Source organism: Lynx canadensis, chromosome A2, assembly GCF_007474595.2.
Source record: "Lynx canadensis isolate LIC74 chromosome A2, mLynCan4.pri.v2, whole genome shotgun sequence".
Taxonomy (NCBI): domain Eukaryota; kingdom Metazoa; phylum Chordata; class Mammalia; order Carnivora; family Felidae; genus Lynx; species Lynx canadensis.
In genome coordinates this window covers 80507093-80526183 of record NC_044304.2, presented here as the reverse complement: position 1 = coordinate 80526183, position 19091 = coordinate 80507093, and the positions used below count along the sequence as shown (strand labels likewise).

Genomic DNA, 19091 nt, shown 5'->3' with positions numbered 1-19091 from the left:
AAAAAAGACTTTCAAATGTCTGGTTTCTTACCATCATCAAACGTGTCAACCAGTTGACTGGGATTGATTTCTGCTCCGCCAATCAGTATGTTGTCTAGTGCCCACTGTGCACGCTCCACTCCAGAGACTACAAGTCCATTGCTGATCACAAAAGGCTGCCACCAGCGAAGTCGAGTTGTGTTGGTAAGGGCGTCCTCGGGAAGAAGTATGTAGTCGTGTCTAACAGAAATGTATTTCTGGTAATCCATCTCGTGGAGCAAAGTCCAAGTTATTCCTACAGTAACAAATACACCAACATAGTAACATATCTGGGAAAACCTCCACAAAGTGACAGTATACTGCAGCTACCATAAGCTTCCCAAAGAAATCTTCAACCAGGAAATGAGAATTGATTTCACTGACTTTAATATAAGCGTTTACCACTGTTTCCAAATGACGCTGTGTATGAGGGGAAGGGTATTTAGAAATATCTGGCCAAAAAGAAACACGCTTAAGTAAAAATTATGTATTTTCTGCTCTTAAAATTTTTTTGTACATTGCTACGTGCGTTATTTTTCATAAATAATGAGCTACATCCATGTTTTGCATGTTTCTGGACAGGAACACCTAGTAATTTAAAATTTTAACTTAGCTATTTTAATTCTGGGCAATTTTTATTTTGTGGACTAATAAGTTTTCCTCTTATCAACTAATAAGATTGTAGGTGGGATGTTTAAATTACTTAAGGAAACACCTTTGAATACACTAAAATACTTTAAGGCCATCTATCTCTCTGCTAGTTATAAAAATGATACCTCTCTGCTAAAACTGATTTTCTAAGGACTTCATGTTATTTTTGGTCTGGTTTCAGCTATTTCAAAATAATGAAACAGAATTTTATTAAAATATCCTCTGACAGCCTCATGAATTCAGACTGTCATCTTTCACGGTAGGTTTTTTGTAGATTTATTACATGCTTGTTCACACAAGAGCTTTTAAAAATGCTTTAAAATGTTTTTAAAAGTGATCTTACTTAGAAAACCATATAAAATTTATTTCTTAATTGTATCATTTATAATCAAGCTTCAGTTACACACAGAAGTTTTTCTTTATTCATAAAGTTTGGAGCTTTTTAAAAAAATTTATTATTTTCATCTATTTTTGTTTTTAAATTTTTAATGTGACTTCTCTCTTACACCCTTATGGGTAGGTTTTGTGTAACACACAAGTCACATGTATAAAGTGTAATGTGACTAAGATCTGTAGCTTTCTCTTTGTGACTTTCACTATTTTCACTGCAAAGTCAGCAAAGCTTTGCAGAAACTGTTCTGAGGGGCATTGGATGTAATTTGGGAATCTGCTCCAAGGTGTGGCTTTCACCCCTGAAACGTGCCTCCATCGGTAGAGTAGTCCAACAGCACGCCTTCCTTCCGGCAGATGGGCCGATGGCAGGAGGTCATGTTGTTCTCACTACCGATGCGCCCCCAGTATTGCAGGAATCTGAATGCAAGCACATATTATCCATCAGAATGGTTAATTAGAACAAAGAGTCTACTCAAGTCCTGGGTAATAACTTCTTCCATAAGTGTGTTCCTTATTTTGGGGCCAATTTGCTATGCTGTTATAAAAATAACAAAAAAATGACTTACTTTGCCCCTCTGAGATCCAAATCTTGAGTAATAGCTTGTCTCACAGTGGATCCCCCAAAATAGAGCGCAGTGTCCTCAGCAAGAATGCCACACTCAGTGCAAGTACTTCCACCTTCTAAGGACATCCATAAATCAGGCTTGATTTCTTCACTGTCAAAGCGTTCCTTCAGGAACGTCTGGAAAAACATAAGTGGGATGTGGTTACAAATAACATTTTCAGACAATAACTATGGAATAGTTTAGACAATATAATTTCATTTTGGACTTAAAAAAAGTGCTGATTTCTAATGCTTTTCTGAAGCATTTACAAAAAACAAGATCTGTCTACAATGGTCTTTTGCATCATACATTAAGCCCACTTAAAGTGCTTAAATAATGTTTGATCATTGGGACTTAAAGTCTAGAAAGAATCTTAAAATAAAATAATTGCAAGTTGACTATAGTAACACTCCTATTTGAGAAGTTACTTAAGCATATACTCTCCAAATATGTGTATTTGTTTATATTGCATATAAAAGTACAATTATGGTATTATGGATTATGAAACATGCACAAAAAATGAAAATTTAAAGGACTAATATAAAACAAAGCACATGTTCTAGCATTTTTTTCCCTAACATTTCTTTTTCTTTAAGTAGGCTTCATGCCCAGCACAGAGCCCAATGTGGGGCTTGAACTCAAGATCCTGAGATCAAGACCTGAGCTGAGATCCAGTCAGAGAGTTAACTGACTGAGCCACCCAGGTGCCCCTCCTAACATTTTTCAATGGATTGTCTTGTTTTCCTCCAGGAGTATGTGCCCCACACTCTGGAGACTGCTTTAAGCAACCAGAACCCTTAAGCTTCCATGATGGTATGAACTTGGAATGTCTATATGGTTAAGGAGGGGCATTTGAAACCAACGTTTTTTGTGTGAGGTCAAAAGAAAATCAACCTTGGAAGTCAGTTTTTACGTTTAGCAGGGTCAAGATTCAGGATGATGACGAGAAGTATTCAAAATCCCAGAACAAAATATTTGCCCTTGGTCTCCAGTTTATCCTCCTAATTAAGGATGACCAACAACCAGGAATAGTCTATTTTTCTTTTTTTCTTTTCAATTTATTAATTTTAAAAAGTTTACATCCACGTTCGTTAACATACAGTGCAATAATGTTTTCAGGAGTAGAATCCAGTGATTCATCACCTGTATACATAGAACATTCAGTGCTCATCACAAGAAGTGCCCTCCTTAATGCCCCTTGCCCGATTAGCCCATCCCCCCCATCCAAAACCCCTCCAGCAACCCTCAGTTTGTTCTATTTAAGAGTCTCTTATGGTTTGTTCCCCTCCCTGTTTTTATCTTATTTTTGCTTCCCTTCCCTTATGTTCATGTTTTGTATCTTAAATTCCACATATGAGTGAAGCTATATGATATTTGTAGGAATAGTCTATTTTTTCAAAAAGAGTAGGTAAATAAAATATTAGGGTTCATGATGGCTATTTTTAGCAAAATTATTTCATCCCCTCACATCATAGTGAACTATGATGAAAAATCTTGATGTTTCTATTAATTTTGTCCATAATATAGTCTTGCACTGGGTTGAGGCACAATTCTTTTGTTTTTTGGTTTTTTACATGATAGAAATATATCGTGGAAACAATTTGTTACAGTTGCAATGGCAGTAACTGTATACAGAAAAACTACTTTTTCATTTCTTTAGAGGAGCTGTCTAGTTGGTACTTACTATGTAGTTTAAATGATTTAAATGACTCAGAACATAATCATCTCTATAGTTAAAGACAAGTACATCACGTGTCAGTCCTACTTCACCTCACTGATGTCAGCAAATAAATACAATTTTAAAAATGGAGGTTTACAGGTAAGAACACAAGAGTCAGAAGACATGCACTGTTAACCATGTAAACTCTTATTAGAAAGGTTTGACCAGAGTTCATAATATAGACTTATTATTTTGTAATATAAACTTATTAATTTCTTATCCAACTGAGAAATACTAATGAAATTTGAATGTTCATGAAAGAAACTAATTTTTTTAAACTTCATTCATTACCTATGGCTGGGTTCCTCATGTTATAATCTCATTTGTTGACCAACAGTTTCAGATACAAGTGAGCGTTGCTCCAATTAATTTATTAATTCCAAAGTTGGTGTATTATAGAAAAAAATGACAGAACAGGTTTTGTTTACATTTTTTTTGCCACTTCCATGTTTGATTTCAGTCACTTGTGCTTTTTTGGTTTAGTCATTTTTCTGTTATTGCAGCGATGAATGTACTGTATTTGTTCACAGAAATAGAACACATACATGGGAACTGTGTTGGGCAATTGTATTTACTTTGCATATTAAATAATAGTGTAACAGCAAAAGTTTCCAAAATGACCTCTCTATTCTTAATACACAACCACATTTTAGCAGTCAGCAAATTGGAACACTGAGTTTTCTGAACAAAAATGCAGGTAATGAGAATACTGTAATAATGCTGTATGGTGACATAATGATGAGCACACTTATTGTGGTGAGCACTGAGTCATGTCAGAATTGTCCAGTCGCTATGTTGCACGCTTGAAACTAAAATAACATTGTATGTCAATTATAATTCAATAAAAAAATTCAGCTACTGTTTAGTCATTTTTGAAAATTTGTTTCTTTGTGATAATGAGTCTATGTTATTTGCTTCATAACATCAACATCTTCCTTCAAACGGCACGTCTACCAAATAAATGAAGTAAAGAACACTTAATGCTGGTTTCAAATTAAGAGTCTTTAAAAAAAAAGCAGAGTATTTATGCTCTTTAATCAATACAGTCTGGTTTATTTTATAAATTGAGTAAAATTGTAGGGGCGCCTGGGTGGCGCAGTCGGTTAAGCGTCCGACTTCAGCCAGGTCACGATCTCGCGGTCCGGGAGTTCGAGCCCCGCGTCAGGCTCTGGGCTGATGGCTCAGAGCCTGGAGCCTGTTTCCAATTCTGTGTCTCCCTCTCTCTCTGCCCCTCCCCCGTTCATGCTCTGTCTCTCTCTGTCCCAAAAATAAATAAACGTTGAAAAAAAAAAAATTAAAAAAAAAAAATTGTAGTAGACTTGGTCTTGATTTTCTGTATCTAAGAAACCTAGAGATATTTTCAGTTGCCAGCCAAAGGATTTATTTACTGGGGCACCCAAAGACCACTGTTACAACTTACTAGACCCCCACTTAACAATGGTTCTTCAGGCATGACCTGCGGTGTGAGTAAATGCTTTCTTCTGGGGCATTAACATTACCTTCAGAGTGTGAGTCAAGTAGCAGTTGGGCCCAGAGTATCCCGGATCACAGATGCACTGTTCCTTTAAGCAATCTCCGTGGCCCCTGCAGTTGTCCAAGCATCCAGGGCCCAGGTAGAAATTATCGATTGCCCACTGCATATCTGAGTACTTCTGATAGAATCTCAATCTTACTGGACTATTGATAACACAGAAGCAAAGGAGTGAGAACAAAAGTTAACTTAAGTCCATTTTCCTATGTGTATGTTCAGTACAGAAGAGGAAAAAAAAACATTTAAGACACTGGCAGTATGAAATGGGTTAATAAAAAACGTTTTCTGACCGCCATTATCTATTTCTGTAATGGAACTTTAAAGCCAGTTTCATTAAAATTTTATAGTATGTGAGCAAACTTGTACAACAAAATGAAAATGCAGTGGAATCTCTATTTCAAGCGATAGGAACATTTTAAAATACAAATCTGTAACTATCATAAATGAGGCTGCTTATGAACTGGAGTCCAGTGGTTGTGTCGCAATTTAGACCCATTAACTGCATTTCTGAAATTGTACACAAGGTGAGTGAAGCCTTTCACAGAGACTCGTCAGCAGACACACAGCCCTCAGGTGGTCAGGAAACAGCAACTTCTGAATCCCCAAAGGTAATCGATATTCTCAGAACAGCTGTGCTAATTAGAAAACGATTTTGAAAGGGTTATGTGAAAGGGCAATTTCCCCAAGATTTTGATTTCATCATTGCTCTTCTCTGTCTTTGGGGGAAAATACAAACCTCACAATTAACCTTATATCAGAATGTGCTGCACTATTTTGGTGTAAAGAGTTCAAAGTACACGAGGAGACTTTCTGGGGTGATGTAAATGTTCTGTATCTTGTTTTATGGGGTGGTTCCAAAGGTTACACATTGGTAAGAACTCATTGTGCCGAACTACTAAGATGTGTGCATCTTACTGAATTTAAGTTTTACATCATTATTAAAAAAGAGAGAGGAATAGAGGGATAAAACGAGGCAGTGATATCATGGGCCTCCCCAGCACCCATTTCACCCTTGGTGAGTCATAGGAGTAATGGAACTCCCCTAGCTATTGACTGACTCAGGAACGGGCATTCTTGAGCTAATTTGTGCCAATGGGACACAAGAAGGTAGTAACTCCAGCTCTGAAAGAAAAGCAACTCTGTTTCTCTTCCATTGGACATAGGTAAGGATGCATTCTGCTGCAGTTTTCTGGAAGCCATCTATGTTCATGAGGCCTGAATATTACACCAATGTGTGAACGGAGGAGCAAAGAAAGAGTCATTGTAAGAGTAGTAAGTAATAATGTCCTTGAAGACATTTTTGAGCATGTGAATCAATCCTAGAATCCAGTTACTTTGGATTGTTTCATTACAGATATAATACATTTCACTTTTAATTGAGTCCATTTGCATTGGGTTTTCTGTTACCTGTGGCTGAAAGTATCCTGATCTAATCTCCTAGCACATTAATAGACTAAAACCTTTAGATGTGTTCCAGGAAACAGTGAGTGATCATGTAGTAGATGATATTTATGGGCCACTGGAAAAGCTGAGTGCAAGCACCTTATTCAAAGGCTCTATATGTGCTGGACATATATCGTAATTCTGTTTCATAAGAAGGTTTTTCATTTAGCCAGTCTCTATGATTCATATGGTGGAGGTACACCTGTCATTTTCTTCAATATATCTTTTTTCCTAATTTTACAGTCAAAGGAAAAGCTTTTAGAATTGCTTAAATTAACTTATCTACAGACTTTTCAGGGAATAGTTTAATCATCTTGGCTCACTACTGCTCTAGGCTAATTACTTTTCACAGCAGGTGCAGAAGGTAACAGAAAAATGAGATCTACAAACCACACTTGTACAGACAGCATGAAGAATTAGGTTTTGTACAAATAGCATCATCACTTAGGACTTGCTCGTGTCTTCATCTATGGATTGACAGGCAGTAATATGGAAAGCATATGATGCATGGTGGACCACAGTCTACAAGACCCATAAGGTAGCCTATATCTTTTCATCTGGCTCTAGGACTATTGCTATTGCAATATGTGTCTCCATGTTCAGAGATTAATATGGAAAGTGGAAGGGCTGCCAAGGCCCTTCTTGAGAAGCCTGAGGATTTAAAGTTGAGGTCTCCTCAAGTCAGTTCATCATGGAGGTCATTGATTAGAGAACTTTTAGAATTAGGGGGTAAGAGCATTTTACCCACAATTACACATAATTTCAGGCTCGACAAGTGTCCCTCATAGATTTATGGATGCTTGGAACCAGGCTTTATTTGAATTTTCTACTTACTTCCCCACTAAGCTTTCAGGAAGTGGGTAGGTGATCCTTTTCCACCCTTTGGTTGGAAAGAATACTGATGGCTGAGAAACACTTCCAGAGCATTTTGGGTCTGCAGGTAAGCACTGAGGGACCAGATAATTCCAGCTCACACCAAAGTCGGTAGAATACTGCACATGAATTTGATTCTGGGCAACTTTTTCAGACACTTTACATCCAACAGAAATCTAATGAACAGAAAAGAAAGATTGGAAAAATATTAAAACCAGATTACATATTTCTGCTCTAAGGACTTGGCAGCAAGAAAGGTGCTGATCACTTGATAGGTGTTACACCACATCCACTCTGTATTTTCAGGATCATTACTTATTCTGCTGATGGACAGGGTAGTTGACGTGGTTGCCCAAGATGACAAATTATACAAAGTGCCAAATACATTGTGCAGGGAGTTTGGAGAGAAGCTGAAAGCTGCGCTCTGCCATGGCTGGCTGATTGCCTTGGAAGGCCTGGGCCCACTCTTACAAATTGTTGTTTGTTGTGCTAATGGTCTGGCACTTCTATTTGGCAGGATGCTCGACCAAGAAGGATTGCTAACAGCTTTTCCAAGTTTACTGTTTTGTTGTACAATTTATGACTCTCCATACATCACTTTCAAATACAAGTAAGATGCAATGAAGTGATAACAGAAGGTACTTTTAATAAGGCACAGCACCTTTTGTTGCCCCAGACAGGCATACTGGAACATTTGTTGCTAATACAGTGGGAGTGAGGTAGACAATAAATTGGATGACATAAAATAAATTGGTTGACACAACATCTTGGCCAAAATCGATGCTGGCATTAATGCTAATCATGCCTTTGTTTTCTAGAATTTTCTTTCTCCAGAAACATTACAATAGTCTTGCGAAAACAAAACAAAAAAAGGTATTTATAACCATAATAGCTTTAATCTTCTCTTAAAGGAAGAAGGTGGCTAAGTCATATAATGATTTAAAATATGATAACTTAACTCAGCATCCTACGTTTTTATTATCACTATTTTGCGCTATTTTGCTCTGTTTATTCCTGGACAGAAACGCATTTACTCTTATGAAAGTTTTACGTTGGCATAATTCAGAAATAAAATAATTTTAATCACTTTTAATCATTAAGTTATATACAGTAGAGATGTATATTACCTAAACATTACATTTTATTTTTCAAAGTGTATATTAAGTCAATGAAATGTTGTATGATCTTTGCCTCAAATTTTTTTTTTCATTTTTATATTGCTAGTGTATAGGTATTTATGTAATTGAGACCATAACATTTTCACCTTGAATTGCATGATCCAGCCTTCAGTGGGAGTCAGATCATGGGTCACTGCATACACTTCTCTTCCATCATGGCTGCCACAAATCATGACACCATCAGGGGAGTCACAGAATCTTTCTACTGTGCAATCATCATGGAATAGCCAATGCTCATTCACTTAAAAAAATATAAATTTTATGACAAATTTATGACAAAATTACTTGAAGCAAATTTACACATTAAGCAAGATCTTGTACTCTTTTCAGTAGAAATCTCTCTTATCTTACATACAATCCACAGGCAAAACACTAATGTAAGCATATCATTTTAGGAACACGGATCCTAGGAGGTTGAGATATAACTACTGTCCAATACTGGTAAGTCTACATTTAGAAAAAAAGTATATTGTATGTGTTATAAGTGAAAAGCAAAGGGAAATGTGTATTGATTCTTTTTTTAAAGTTTATTTATTTTTTAGTAATCTCTACACCCAACGTGGGCTTGAACTTATGGCCCCAAGATCAAGAGTCACATGCTTTTCTGACTGAGTCATCCAAGTACCCCTACACTGATTCTTTTCTGATAGATACTTAACTTTTAGGTAGGTTCTAAAGAAGGAGAAAGAATTTCTAGTAATACAAGAGGGAAGTGAGCTAGCTACTTCTAATCAAATTCTGGCAGTGTCATCTGGGTAATTAAAAAATTATGATATTCAAATTCATAGAACCAGAGGGTAGAATAGTGGTTAGTAGGGGCTGAGGAGAAGGAGAAATGGAGACATGTCCGTCAAGGGGTATGAAGTTTCAGGAACACAAGGCAAATAAGTTCCGGAGATCTATTGTGCAACAGAGGGCCTATAGTTACCAATAATGTACGGTACACTTAAAAACTTGCTAAGAAGGTTAAACAAAAAGGAGGGGGGTTCTGTGAGAGGAAATGTTAGGAGGTGATTGATAAATTTATGGCCATGATTGTGGTGATGTGGTGTATAATTATCTCCAAACTCATCAAGTTGTATACATTAAAATCAACAGCTTTTTATACGTCAATTATACCTCAATGAAGTGACTAAAAACAAGCTTATGTCTAAGGAAAACTTAGGCAACAAGACTATGACTTGATTAGCGCTGAGTACATCTTGTTGTCTTTCCCTCTCTTTCTCAATCACACACACACACACACACACACACACACACACACACACACAAAGTGTCCACAATGTCCTTTCTTTTCTGGAAGGGTTTTTGTTTTTTTAATGTTTTATTTATTTTTGAGACAGAGAGAGACAGAGCACGAGCAGGGGAGGGGCAGAGAGAGAGGGAGACACAGAATCCGAAGCAGGCTCCAGGCTCTGAGCCATCAGCACAGAGTCCGAAGTGGGGCTCGAAACCACAGACTGTGAGATCATGACCTGAGCCGAAGTTGGACGCTTAACCAACTGAGCCACCCAGGCGCCCCAGGAAGGGGTATTTTTAAAAAAAGTTTATTAATTTATTTTTGAGTCAGAGAGAGCACAAGCAGAGGAGGGGTAGAGAGAGAGGGAGAGAGAGAATCCCAAGCAGGCTCTGCACCATCAGGGTGGAGCTGGATGGAGGCTCAAACCCACCAGCCGTGAGATCATGGCCTGAGTCAAAACCAAGAGTTGGATGCCCAACTGACTGAGCCACCCAGGTGCCCCTGGAAGAGGCATTTTTAACATTATGATTTTATTCCAGAAAGTTTAAGAAGGAACATATCCATAAATTGCATTTAATTCATGATACACTTTGATTTTATAGGCCCAGCGTTTCTCTGAAAGTTTCCTGTTTAGCTCCAGTATTTTCATTGGAGACGAATGGGTACAATCATAGGCTTGGGGCTACTGTGCAAGTAACAGAGTTGGATGGTCTCAGAGGAGTCAGAGGAGAGACCAAACAATTGGAATTCAGCCTTCATCTATGCTGTGTCCTTTTGAGTTTGTCTGAGCATTAACATATGTGTACAGAACAAGCATTTTATGTCTGGGATTCAAATGGCTACCACAATGCCATTATCTGTGAATTTTCATTCCAAATTCCATCCCAATTCATGGGATTTTGCAGCTACATTTAATCGTGCATCTAGTACTCCAAAGAGTACTAGAGCCAAAGAGCACAGAAATTTGAGTTCCAGTTTATTCTAGGGCACATAGTTTATGGTAGAACTCTGCAATCCTGATGAAAGCAGGTTTTTACATTAATCCACTACCTCATCAATATCTTCTGAAATATCAGAAGCTACTTCTGTAATTAGATATTATAGTTTCTAAAAAACTATTTTTGCAATTCTTCAATTGTACATCACCAATCAAGCCTGAAGTGCAAATTGGTATTTTAGGTACTTGAAAAAATAATCTGTATTTGCTTTTATTCATACAGAAGCAGTGTTTAAATTATTTTCTGGCCATAAACTCACTTATGTAAATCACTTCACAGGGAAAAAATAAATGAATAATTTAGCAAGGTTCTGAACCAGATCTGTGTAAGTAAATCTTCTCAATAACCTTCTTCAGAGAATTATTTTCACTGTTCAGATAACACTTGCAGTGTTGGTATGAGCCGTATAATTAAACATCACTACTTGATCAGAAGATACCATGTTTTATGTAGTATTACCAAGGATGTGGCATGACAAAGCCACAAACTTGATATAAGTCACCATTTTTTAAAAAGATGACCAGAACAGGGCGTCTAGGTGGCTCAGCCATTAAGCATCTGACTTCGGTTCAGGTCATCATCAGACAGGTTGTGAGTTCCAGTCCCACATGGGGTCAGCTTGAGACCTGCTTGGGGTGAGCAGGAGCCCTGCTTAGGAGAGCCCTGCTTCTCTTTCTCTCCCTCTCTCTCTCTCTGCCCCTCATGAGATTCTCTCTCTCTCTCTCTGCCTCTTGCTCAGTTGCACCCTCTAAATAAATAAATAAATAAATAAATAAATAAATGAATAAATAAATAAATAAATAAATACCAGAATAGTTTTATGAAATGAAAAGAAAACAAGACATTAAAAATGAGCCTAGCACGGAGAGGTCTTTTTTTCTATGTCACCAGGATCACTGCTCTACTATTATTGAGAATAAACAGTGACAAGCAAGACCTGAGACACTCTCTAAAACATGAAATGCCATCACAAATGCAACCAACATGTAGCAAAACAAGACACTTGTCTTTGGATATTAAAATAAATGACTAGGAAATACTGGCTTTCTACCCAAAGGAGAAACAAGGAAACAGAGAAACAAATAATCTCTTAAAAAAAGGAATTATTATAGGATGCTATTTATTAAAACATACTTGCTGCTTAAATGGAAGAAGATTTAGTTCCAGTGTAGATCAGGAATTTTGAGAGAAACAACAGGGTGAAACCATTTTCACTGTTTCTATACCATTTGAGAATCTGTAAGAGCTTCACATTCTACTTTTTTTGAAAAGACCCAAATCCACGCTACATTTCTGCTGGATTTGTATGTAGCATTAGTGATAAATGTACCTGCAGTTTTATCCTCCATAAACATGTCAAAAGCAATTCTCCCGACGGGGCCGGCGTCTGCGGGGGCGCGCTCGTGCTGGGGCACAGGGGCACTGCTGAAGGTATCCAGCATGACCGTCCTCTGGTCCGCAGAGCCCGAGATGAGGACATTGTCGATGGCCCAGTCATTCTGATCCAGGCCGTCATGTCTTGGCTGCCACCAGCGGAAGCGAGTGGCAATCTCTTTAGCATCAGGAGGGAGAAGGATATTCACGAATCTGTACGAAAATGATGGCAGTGGGGGGTAACAAACTTGTCAAATGTCTCATGCGAGTAAAAGATTCACAACAAGAGGTAAGGTATTACACGTCACGTGGTGGTGAGGGAAGGACAGGAGATAAAATTTAAAAACTTAATTTAAATAGTTGATTTAAATGTTTATTTTAATTTTTTTAATGTTTACTTATTTTTGAGAGAGAATGAGAGACAGAGAGAGAGAGAGAGAGAGAGAGAGAGAGAGAGAGAGAGAGTGAGTGCAGGGGAGGGCCAGAGAGAGAAGGAGACACAGAATCCAAAGTAGGCTCCAGGCTCTGAGCTGTCAGCCCAGAGCCCAACGCGGGGCTCCAACCTATGAGTGGTGAGATCACAACCTGAGCTTAACCAACTGAGGCACCCAGGTGCCCCAAAATTTATTTTAATTTTTAAAAATAATTTTTAAAATGTAATTTTTATAAACCATGATAAACTGGTTTGAGCTTATGAAGGTTCAGGAGTCCCTAAATTGGGGAAACAGAATGTGAACAAATTCAAGGATTCTGGAACTATCTACTTATTCTAATTGTCCCTGGGCAGGCCTTAAAGGGACTTTACAATTTTCTGCTTGCCTAGGGGCCTCTCTGGATCTATAAGCCTAGAGATATGCACTTTGGTAGACATAAGCCAATACTAACTTTTGTTTTCTGTCTCCTAGAGGTTGGTTTCATCAGTTTCCTTCCCCTGGTGCCTTGATTTTATTCTACTCCTGTGAGTATCAGCAATTTGCTTAGAATTCAGACACTGAATTCAGACACATGTGGCAGGACATTTGGGTTCTCAGCTTGAGGGTACCAGATTGTATGTAATTACTTTATGTGGTTTAATACTGACTTTGTCTTTATGTTTTATTGAAGACATTATACTAAGAAATGCTGAGTAAGAACCATAGGGTAACAAGCCCAGCATGCTGTCCCCAACACAGTCACCAAGAACAGATATGGACAAATATGACTACATGCTTCAATATGAACCATAACCAGCTAGACATGATCACAATTACGCATTTAAAGCCCAAGAATATATCAAACACTTTTGAGCTTATACTCACAACCATAAAGTCTGTTGGGGAAAATAATTTCCTGCGGTTTACTTTCCTCTGCATAAATTCCCATCTTTCTATCCATACTAATCTACCTCCCTTTATATTTAAGGGCTGCCTCTTAGTGTTAGTATTCCAAGATGGGCCAATAAGCCCAAATCCATCCTGTGAAGAACCCTTAAGTTGAGGACTTTCATGGTGGCCCCTTTAGTTTTTGTCTTTCACACTGAAGAGGGTTCACCGTTTTGTTTGTATTTATACACTATTTCCTTGTTGATTTTATTTTCCTTCCTCTTTTCTCTTTTATGTCTTTGTTGAGAGATTAGGACCAGAAGAGTAGGCAGTATTCCAGATGAGGACGCATTAAGATCCATTCAATGCTGCGGTCCTTTTGGTTGGATTTTCAGTACTTGAATTTTAAATACTTTTTTGACTATGTCTGTCATTTTGTGTACCCTTTGGGCCAAGATAGCTTAGTGGATCTTGGTCTTAGGGAAGGAAATTGTAGACCGTGAATCCTAGATTCTTGCTTGTATAGTTACTGGCAGTTTGGAGACCATCCGTGCTGAGGCAGACAATCTTTTCCAAAGTTTATTTCCTCATGCATCTCACTTTCAAAGCTCATCTGTCCTCTCCTTGCCCTCTTTTTGTATCCTCACCTTGTATGATCTTCCTATAGCTTATCTGCTTTGATTTGGCATGTTTAACATTTTAAAGTGTATTAAATAATATCAGAAATGTGTCTGTTCCTAGAGAGACATACAATCATACTTATTTACCCAGAGCAACGATCTTTACCTTTTTTTTCCTTTCCAATTTTTTTTTTAATGTTTATTCATTTTTGAAAGACAGAGCAAGACAGAGCACAAGCAGGGGTGGGGCAGAGAGAGAGGGGGACACAGAATCTGAAGCAGGCTCCAGGCTCTGAGCTGTCAGCACAGAGCCCGATTTGGGGCTTGAACTCATGGACCACGAGATCATGAGCCAAAGTCCAACGCTCAACCGTCTTAGCCACCCAGGCACCCCTTTTCTTTCCTATTTCTAATGTAGTTTTCTTTCTCTGATAAATCCTTGACCACGTTTTAAAAACCCTTGGAGTAGAAATTTATCTAAAGCTGTTGAAAGTTTAAATAAATTATGACCACTGTTACTACTTCAGTCAATTTGTTTCTCCTTCAGAGAACTAAAGTAGATCAGACAGTTATGCTTTTATCTTAACTTCATTCTCCCTGCATATTATGCTAAATGCTCAGGAACTCATATCTGAGAGTCTTTATACCTTTCTCCAAAAAGACTAAGGAAATAGTTTACTTGGCTTATCTGTTATCTTCTAACTAACAGATGAGCACGTTTTTGTGTGCTATTACACTGTGTTCCTCTTAGCTTCTATTTGAATTCCTTTACTACTGTCCAACTTTAAGGTAAGTGCAGGATTTAAAACTTTTGCTTGTGGCTGACATTTCCTCAATTGCCATTTTCCCCTTCTTCCTTCATAATAGGAGCCCATCTTTATAGTGAGGTGAATAGTTGTCCAGAATAAAGACAGTATGTCCAGACTCCCTTGCATCTGGGTGTGTTTCTGTGACTAAGTTCTGGCTACTGGAATGTGAATGGAAGTATGGGCACCTGTTAGGAAGAGAGACAGCACACCCTTTTTGCCCATCCTCCCTCCTGCTGGTGGGAAAGTGGAGGAACTGGGGTTGCCATTTTGGACCACTAGATGGAGGTCATATGTTGAGTGTGGCAAAAACATAAGGTAGAAAGAACCTGGGTCTCTGGTGCTTATGGAACCACTGTAGCCGCCCTTGGCTATTTTCTTCCAGATCTAATTTATATGAGAGAAAGAAAAAAAAAACCTTATAAGTTACTTGGGGTTTTCTGTCATTCACAGCTGAACCTATTGTTAATGGACACACTGAATTTAAATGATCATTTATAAGATTCTTTAACTGTTTTTATTTTACCTAATTTTTAGCCTATACCTGGTTTGCCATACACTGAGGGATTATCTATGTTTTGTCTTCCTTTTTTGGTGCTTTTAATTCTTCTACGTTTCTGGGTTTAATTATTCTATATTTCTCCTTTCCCCTTTCCTTCCCTAACCTCTACTCTGCTCTCTCCTCCCCTCCAACCTTCTTTCTCTCTCTCTTCTCTTCCTTCCACCTTAATAGATATGCTCTTTTACTTTTAAAACCTCTTTTGACTTTTCTCATTCGTCACACCAATTGCTTTTTGCCTTTCCAGAATATATATCTTTTAAATGATTCCTACATTGCATTTATTAAGCCCATTGTGGGGGTTTTATTTTATTTTATTTTTTTAATATGAAATTTATTGTCAAATTGGTTTCCATACAACACCCAGTGCTCATCCCAACAGGTGCCCTCCTCAAAGCCCATCACCGACTTTCCCCTCCCTCCCAGCCCCCATCAACCCTTAGTTTATTCTCAGTTTTTAAGAGTCTCTTATGGTTTGGCCCCCTCCTTCTCTTTTTTTTCCCTTCCCCTCCCCCATAGTCTTCTGTTATTTTATTTCTTTATGATTATTTTTTTTAATGTTTATATTTTTGAGAGAGAGAGAAAGAAAAAGTAAGAGAGACAGAGCGTGAGTAGGGGAGGGCCAGAGAGAGAGGGAGACACAGAATCTGAGGCAGGCTCCAGGCTCTGATCTGTTAGCACAGAGCCCCACGTGGGGCTTGAACTCACGAGCTGTGAGATCACGACCTGAGCCAAAGTCAGACGCTTAACTAACTGAGCCACCCAGGTGCCCCTAAAACTAGTCATTCTTAAAATAAAAACCCAAACCAGCTATTTATCAGCTCAGAAATCTTATCTTCGTGTCAGTTTCAAAGCATCTTTTTTTTTTTTTTTTTTTTTTAGTTTTTTAAGTTTATTTATTTATTTTGAGAGAGAGAGAGTATGTGAGCAGGGAAGATGCAGAGACAGAGGGTGAGAGAGAGAATCCCAGGCAGGCTCCACGCTGTCAGCACAGAGCCTGATGTTGGGCTCCAACTCATGAACCGTGAGATCATGACCTGAGCTGACACCAAGAGTCAGGCACTTAACCGAATAAGCCACCAGGTGCCTCACAGAAGCATCTTCTACCAGTGAGTATGGTCCAGGTCCCCTGAAGCCCCTGCTGACTGACTGCTGGCAGGCCTTAACAAGCATCATTGCTCAATATACTAGTTATTAAAGATAAAATAGAATACAAACCCAGGTTTACTGTATTGGTCATAGAAAATCTCCATTAGCAGGTTCCAGGTAATGCCTCCATTGACAGAATATTCCAGGAGAACACCTTGGTTACGGTTATTTGGTGTAATCAGGCATCCGTACATGAAGTAAAACTGGATAAACTCGGCATTAGTGAGGTTTAGATCCACTGTGACTAACAGTCGACTACAACCCTAAGGGTGAAAAGCAGAATCCAACAATGATAAAGAATCGTAACTGCAGCTTAAGGTTTTCTCTGGCTTGCATCAGTTTTATATTTCTTTTGTAATACAAGTTGCATGGCATAGTAATACTAATTTTTGTGTCATTTCTCCTGTTACCCTAGCTCCCAGCATGGCCTCTGGCACACAGTAGGTACTCAGAAAATACTTGCTAAACTTTGAAATTTCAGGATCAGAACTTACTTACAAAGGATATTTTCTCATAAGCAATATGAGAGTTGAAATTAAAGTAGCTATTCTGTCTTTATTAAACCATTTCCAGGTATTCATAGGCATTTTTAGGTTTTTCAAAAGGTAGCAGCTATTAATAAATTAGCACTTAAAAATGTTTATTTATTTATTTTGAGAGAGAGAGAACATGAGCAGGGGAGGGCAGAGAGAGAGAGAGAGAGAGAGAGAGAGAGCACAAGCAGGCTCTGCACTCAGTGCAGAACTGGACATGGGCTGGATCCCATGAACTGTGAGATCATGACCTGAGCCAAAATCAAGAGTTGGACACTTAACCAACTGAACTACCCAGGCCCCCCAATAAAATAACATTGTTCAGATGATTACTTTAATATGAAATTTAACAATAACTACATTGGAGAATTTCATATAATTTAATTATAATTAGAGAGAATAGTTGTAATTATTTTTATTTAAACTTTTCTGGCTGATTTCAGTGTCATCTACATTAATTTATTCACGTAGATAGGTAGATGTCTCTTAGTTGAACACATGAGGAAAACTAGGCCTCTTGGAGTTGTATTTAAGCCAAGAAGAGTATTATCAACACTGCATTCTTAGTCAGTGTTGAGGATCACAGAGACTCTATATTGTTGCTCTTGGCTAAAACACTGATTATAAGGGCTCAGTCGGTTAAGCACCTGACGTTGGCTCAGGTCATGATCTCATCGTTCGTGGATTCAAGCTCCACGTTGGGCTCTGTGCTGACACCTCAGGGCCTGGAGCCTGTTTCGGATTCTGTGTCTCCCTTTCTCCCTGCCCCTCCTCTGCTAGTGCACACTCTTGCTCTCAAAAATAAACGTTAAAAAAAACCACACTGAATATAAATGATATACTTCATTGGCACAAATGCAAATTCTAAGGTAGGAAATTGTAGGGAAATAAAGACCTGACAGTGAATTTGTAATTTTTAAAAATTAAATTGCTTGGGAATGCAAGCTGGTGCCGCCACTCTGGAAAATAGTATGGAGGTTCCTCAAAAAACTAAAAATAGAACTACCCTACGACCCAGCAATTGCACTACTAGGCAGTTATCCACGGGATACAGGTGTGCTGTTTCGAAGGGACACATGCACCCCCATGTTTATAGCAGTACTATCAACAAGAGCCAAAGTATGGAAAGAGCCCAAATGTCCCTCAATGGATGAATGGATAAAGAAGATGTGGTATATATATATTATGGAGTATTACTCGGCAATCCAAAAGAATGAAATCTTGCCATTTGCAACTACGTGGATGGAACTGGAGGGTATTATGCTAAGTGAAATTAGCCAGAGAAAGACAAAAATCATGACTTCACTCATGAGGACTTTAAGAGACAAAACAAATGAACATAAGGGAAGGGAAACAAAAATAATATAAAAACAGGGAGGGGGACAAAACAGAAGAGACTCATAAATATGGAGAAGAAACTGAGGGTTAGTGGAGGGGTTGTGGGAGGGGGGATGGGCTAAATAGGTAAGGGGCACTAAGGAATCTACTCCTGAAATCATTGTTGCACTATATGCTAACTAATTTGGTGTAAATTAAAAAAAATAAAAAAATAAATAAAAAAATTAAATTGCTTATGAAGCGTTTTTTAATCATCGTATTAAAGAAATTCTATTTTTATACAAGTTATCTCTGGAAGCAAGGTAGAATGACTATAAAATTTCTCAAAGATATTTTCTAACATTGCTGTTGTCATTCACAATATAATCTGCTATAAACAAAAATGTCTAATCATTACTGACAATTATTCTTCCTTGGCTAATTTATAGAAAGAATTAATTTTTGTTAATAAATTCAGGAAATGCTGAGGTTCATCTTCCTGAGTTTTGGCTCCTTAAATCCCAAATCTGTTGCAAGCTGAGGAGTTTTCAATTAGAGCATCACCCAGATGGAAGACCCTCACATTTTGTACAAGCATTCTCTCCCAGGATGAAAATTCATTGAATTTTTTCCCTTTTAACTTTTAATTTTTATTTATTTTTTAATTTTATTTTTAATTTTTTAAAATTTACATTCAAATTAGGTAGCATATAGTGCAACAATGATTTCAGGAGTAGATTCCTTAATGCCCCCTACCCATTTAGACCATTCCCCCCCCCCCC

General features: G+C 38.0%; 1 protein-coding gene across 1 annotated transcript in view; it reads right to left on the bottom strand.

The window, feature by feature from the left end:
- Nucleotides 1-19091, bottom strand: part of RELN (reelin) — a 532864-nt gene that overhangs the window by 25808 nt on the left and 487965 nt on the right. Inside the window, 8 exon segments of the mRNA XM_030307797.1 lie at nucleotides 32-274; nucleotides 1373-1479; nucleotides 1629-1804; nucleotides 4887-5064; nucleotides 7196-7410; nucleotides 8499-8653; nucleotides 11981-12237; nucleotides 16529-16722. Coding sequence (XP_030163657.1) covers nucleotides 32-274; nucleotides 1373-1479; nucleotides 1629-1804; nucleotides 4887-5064; nucleotides 7196-7410; nucleotides 8499-8653; nucleotides 11981-12237; nucleotides 16529-16722 — 1525 coding nt within the window.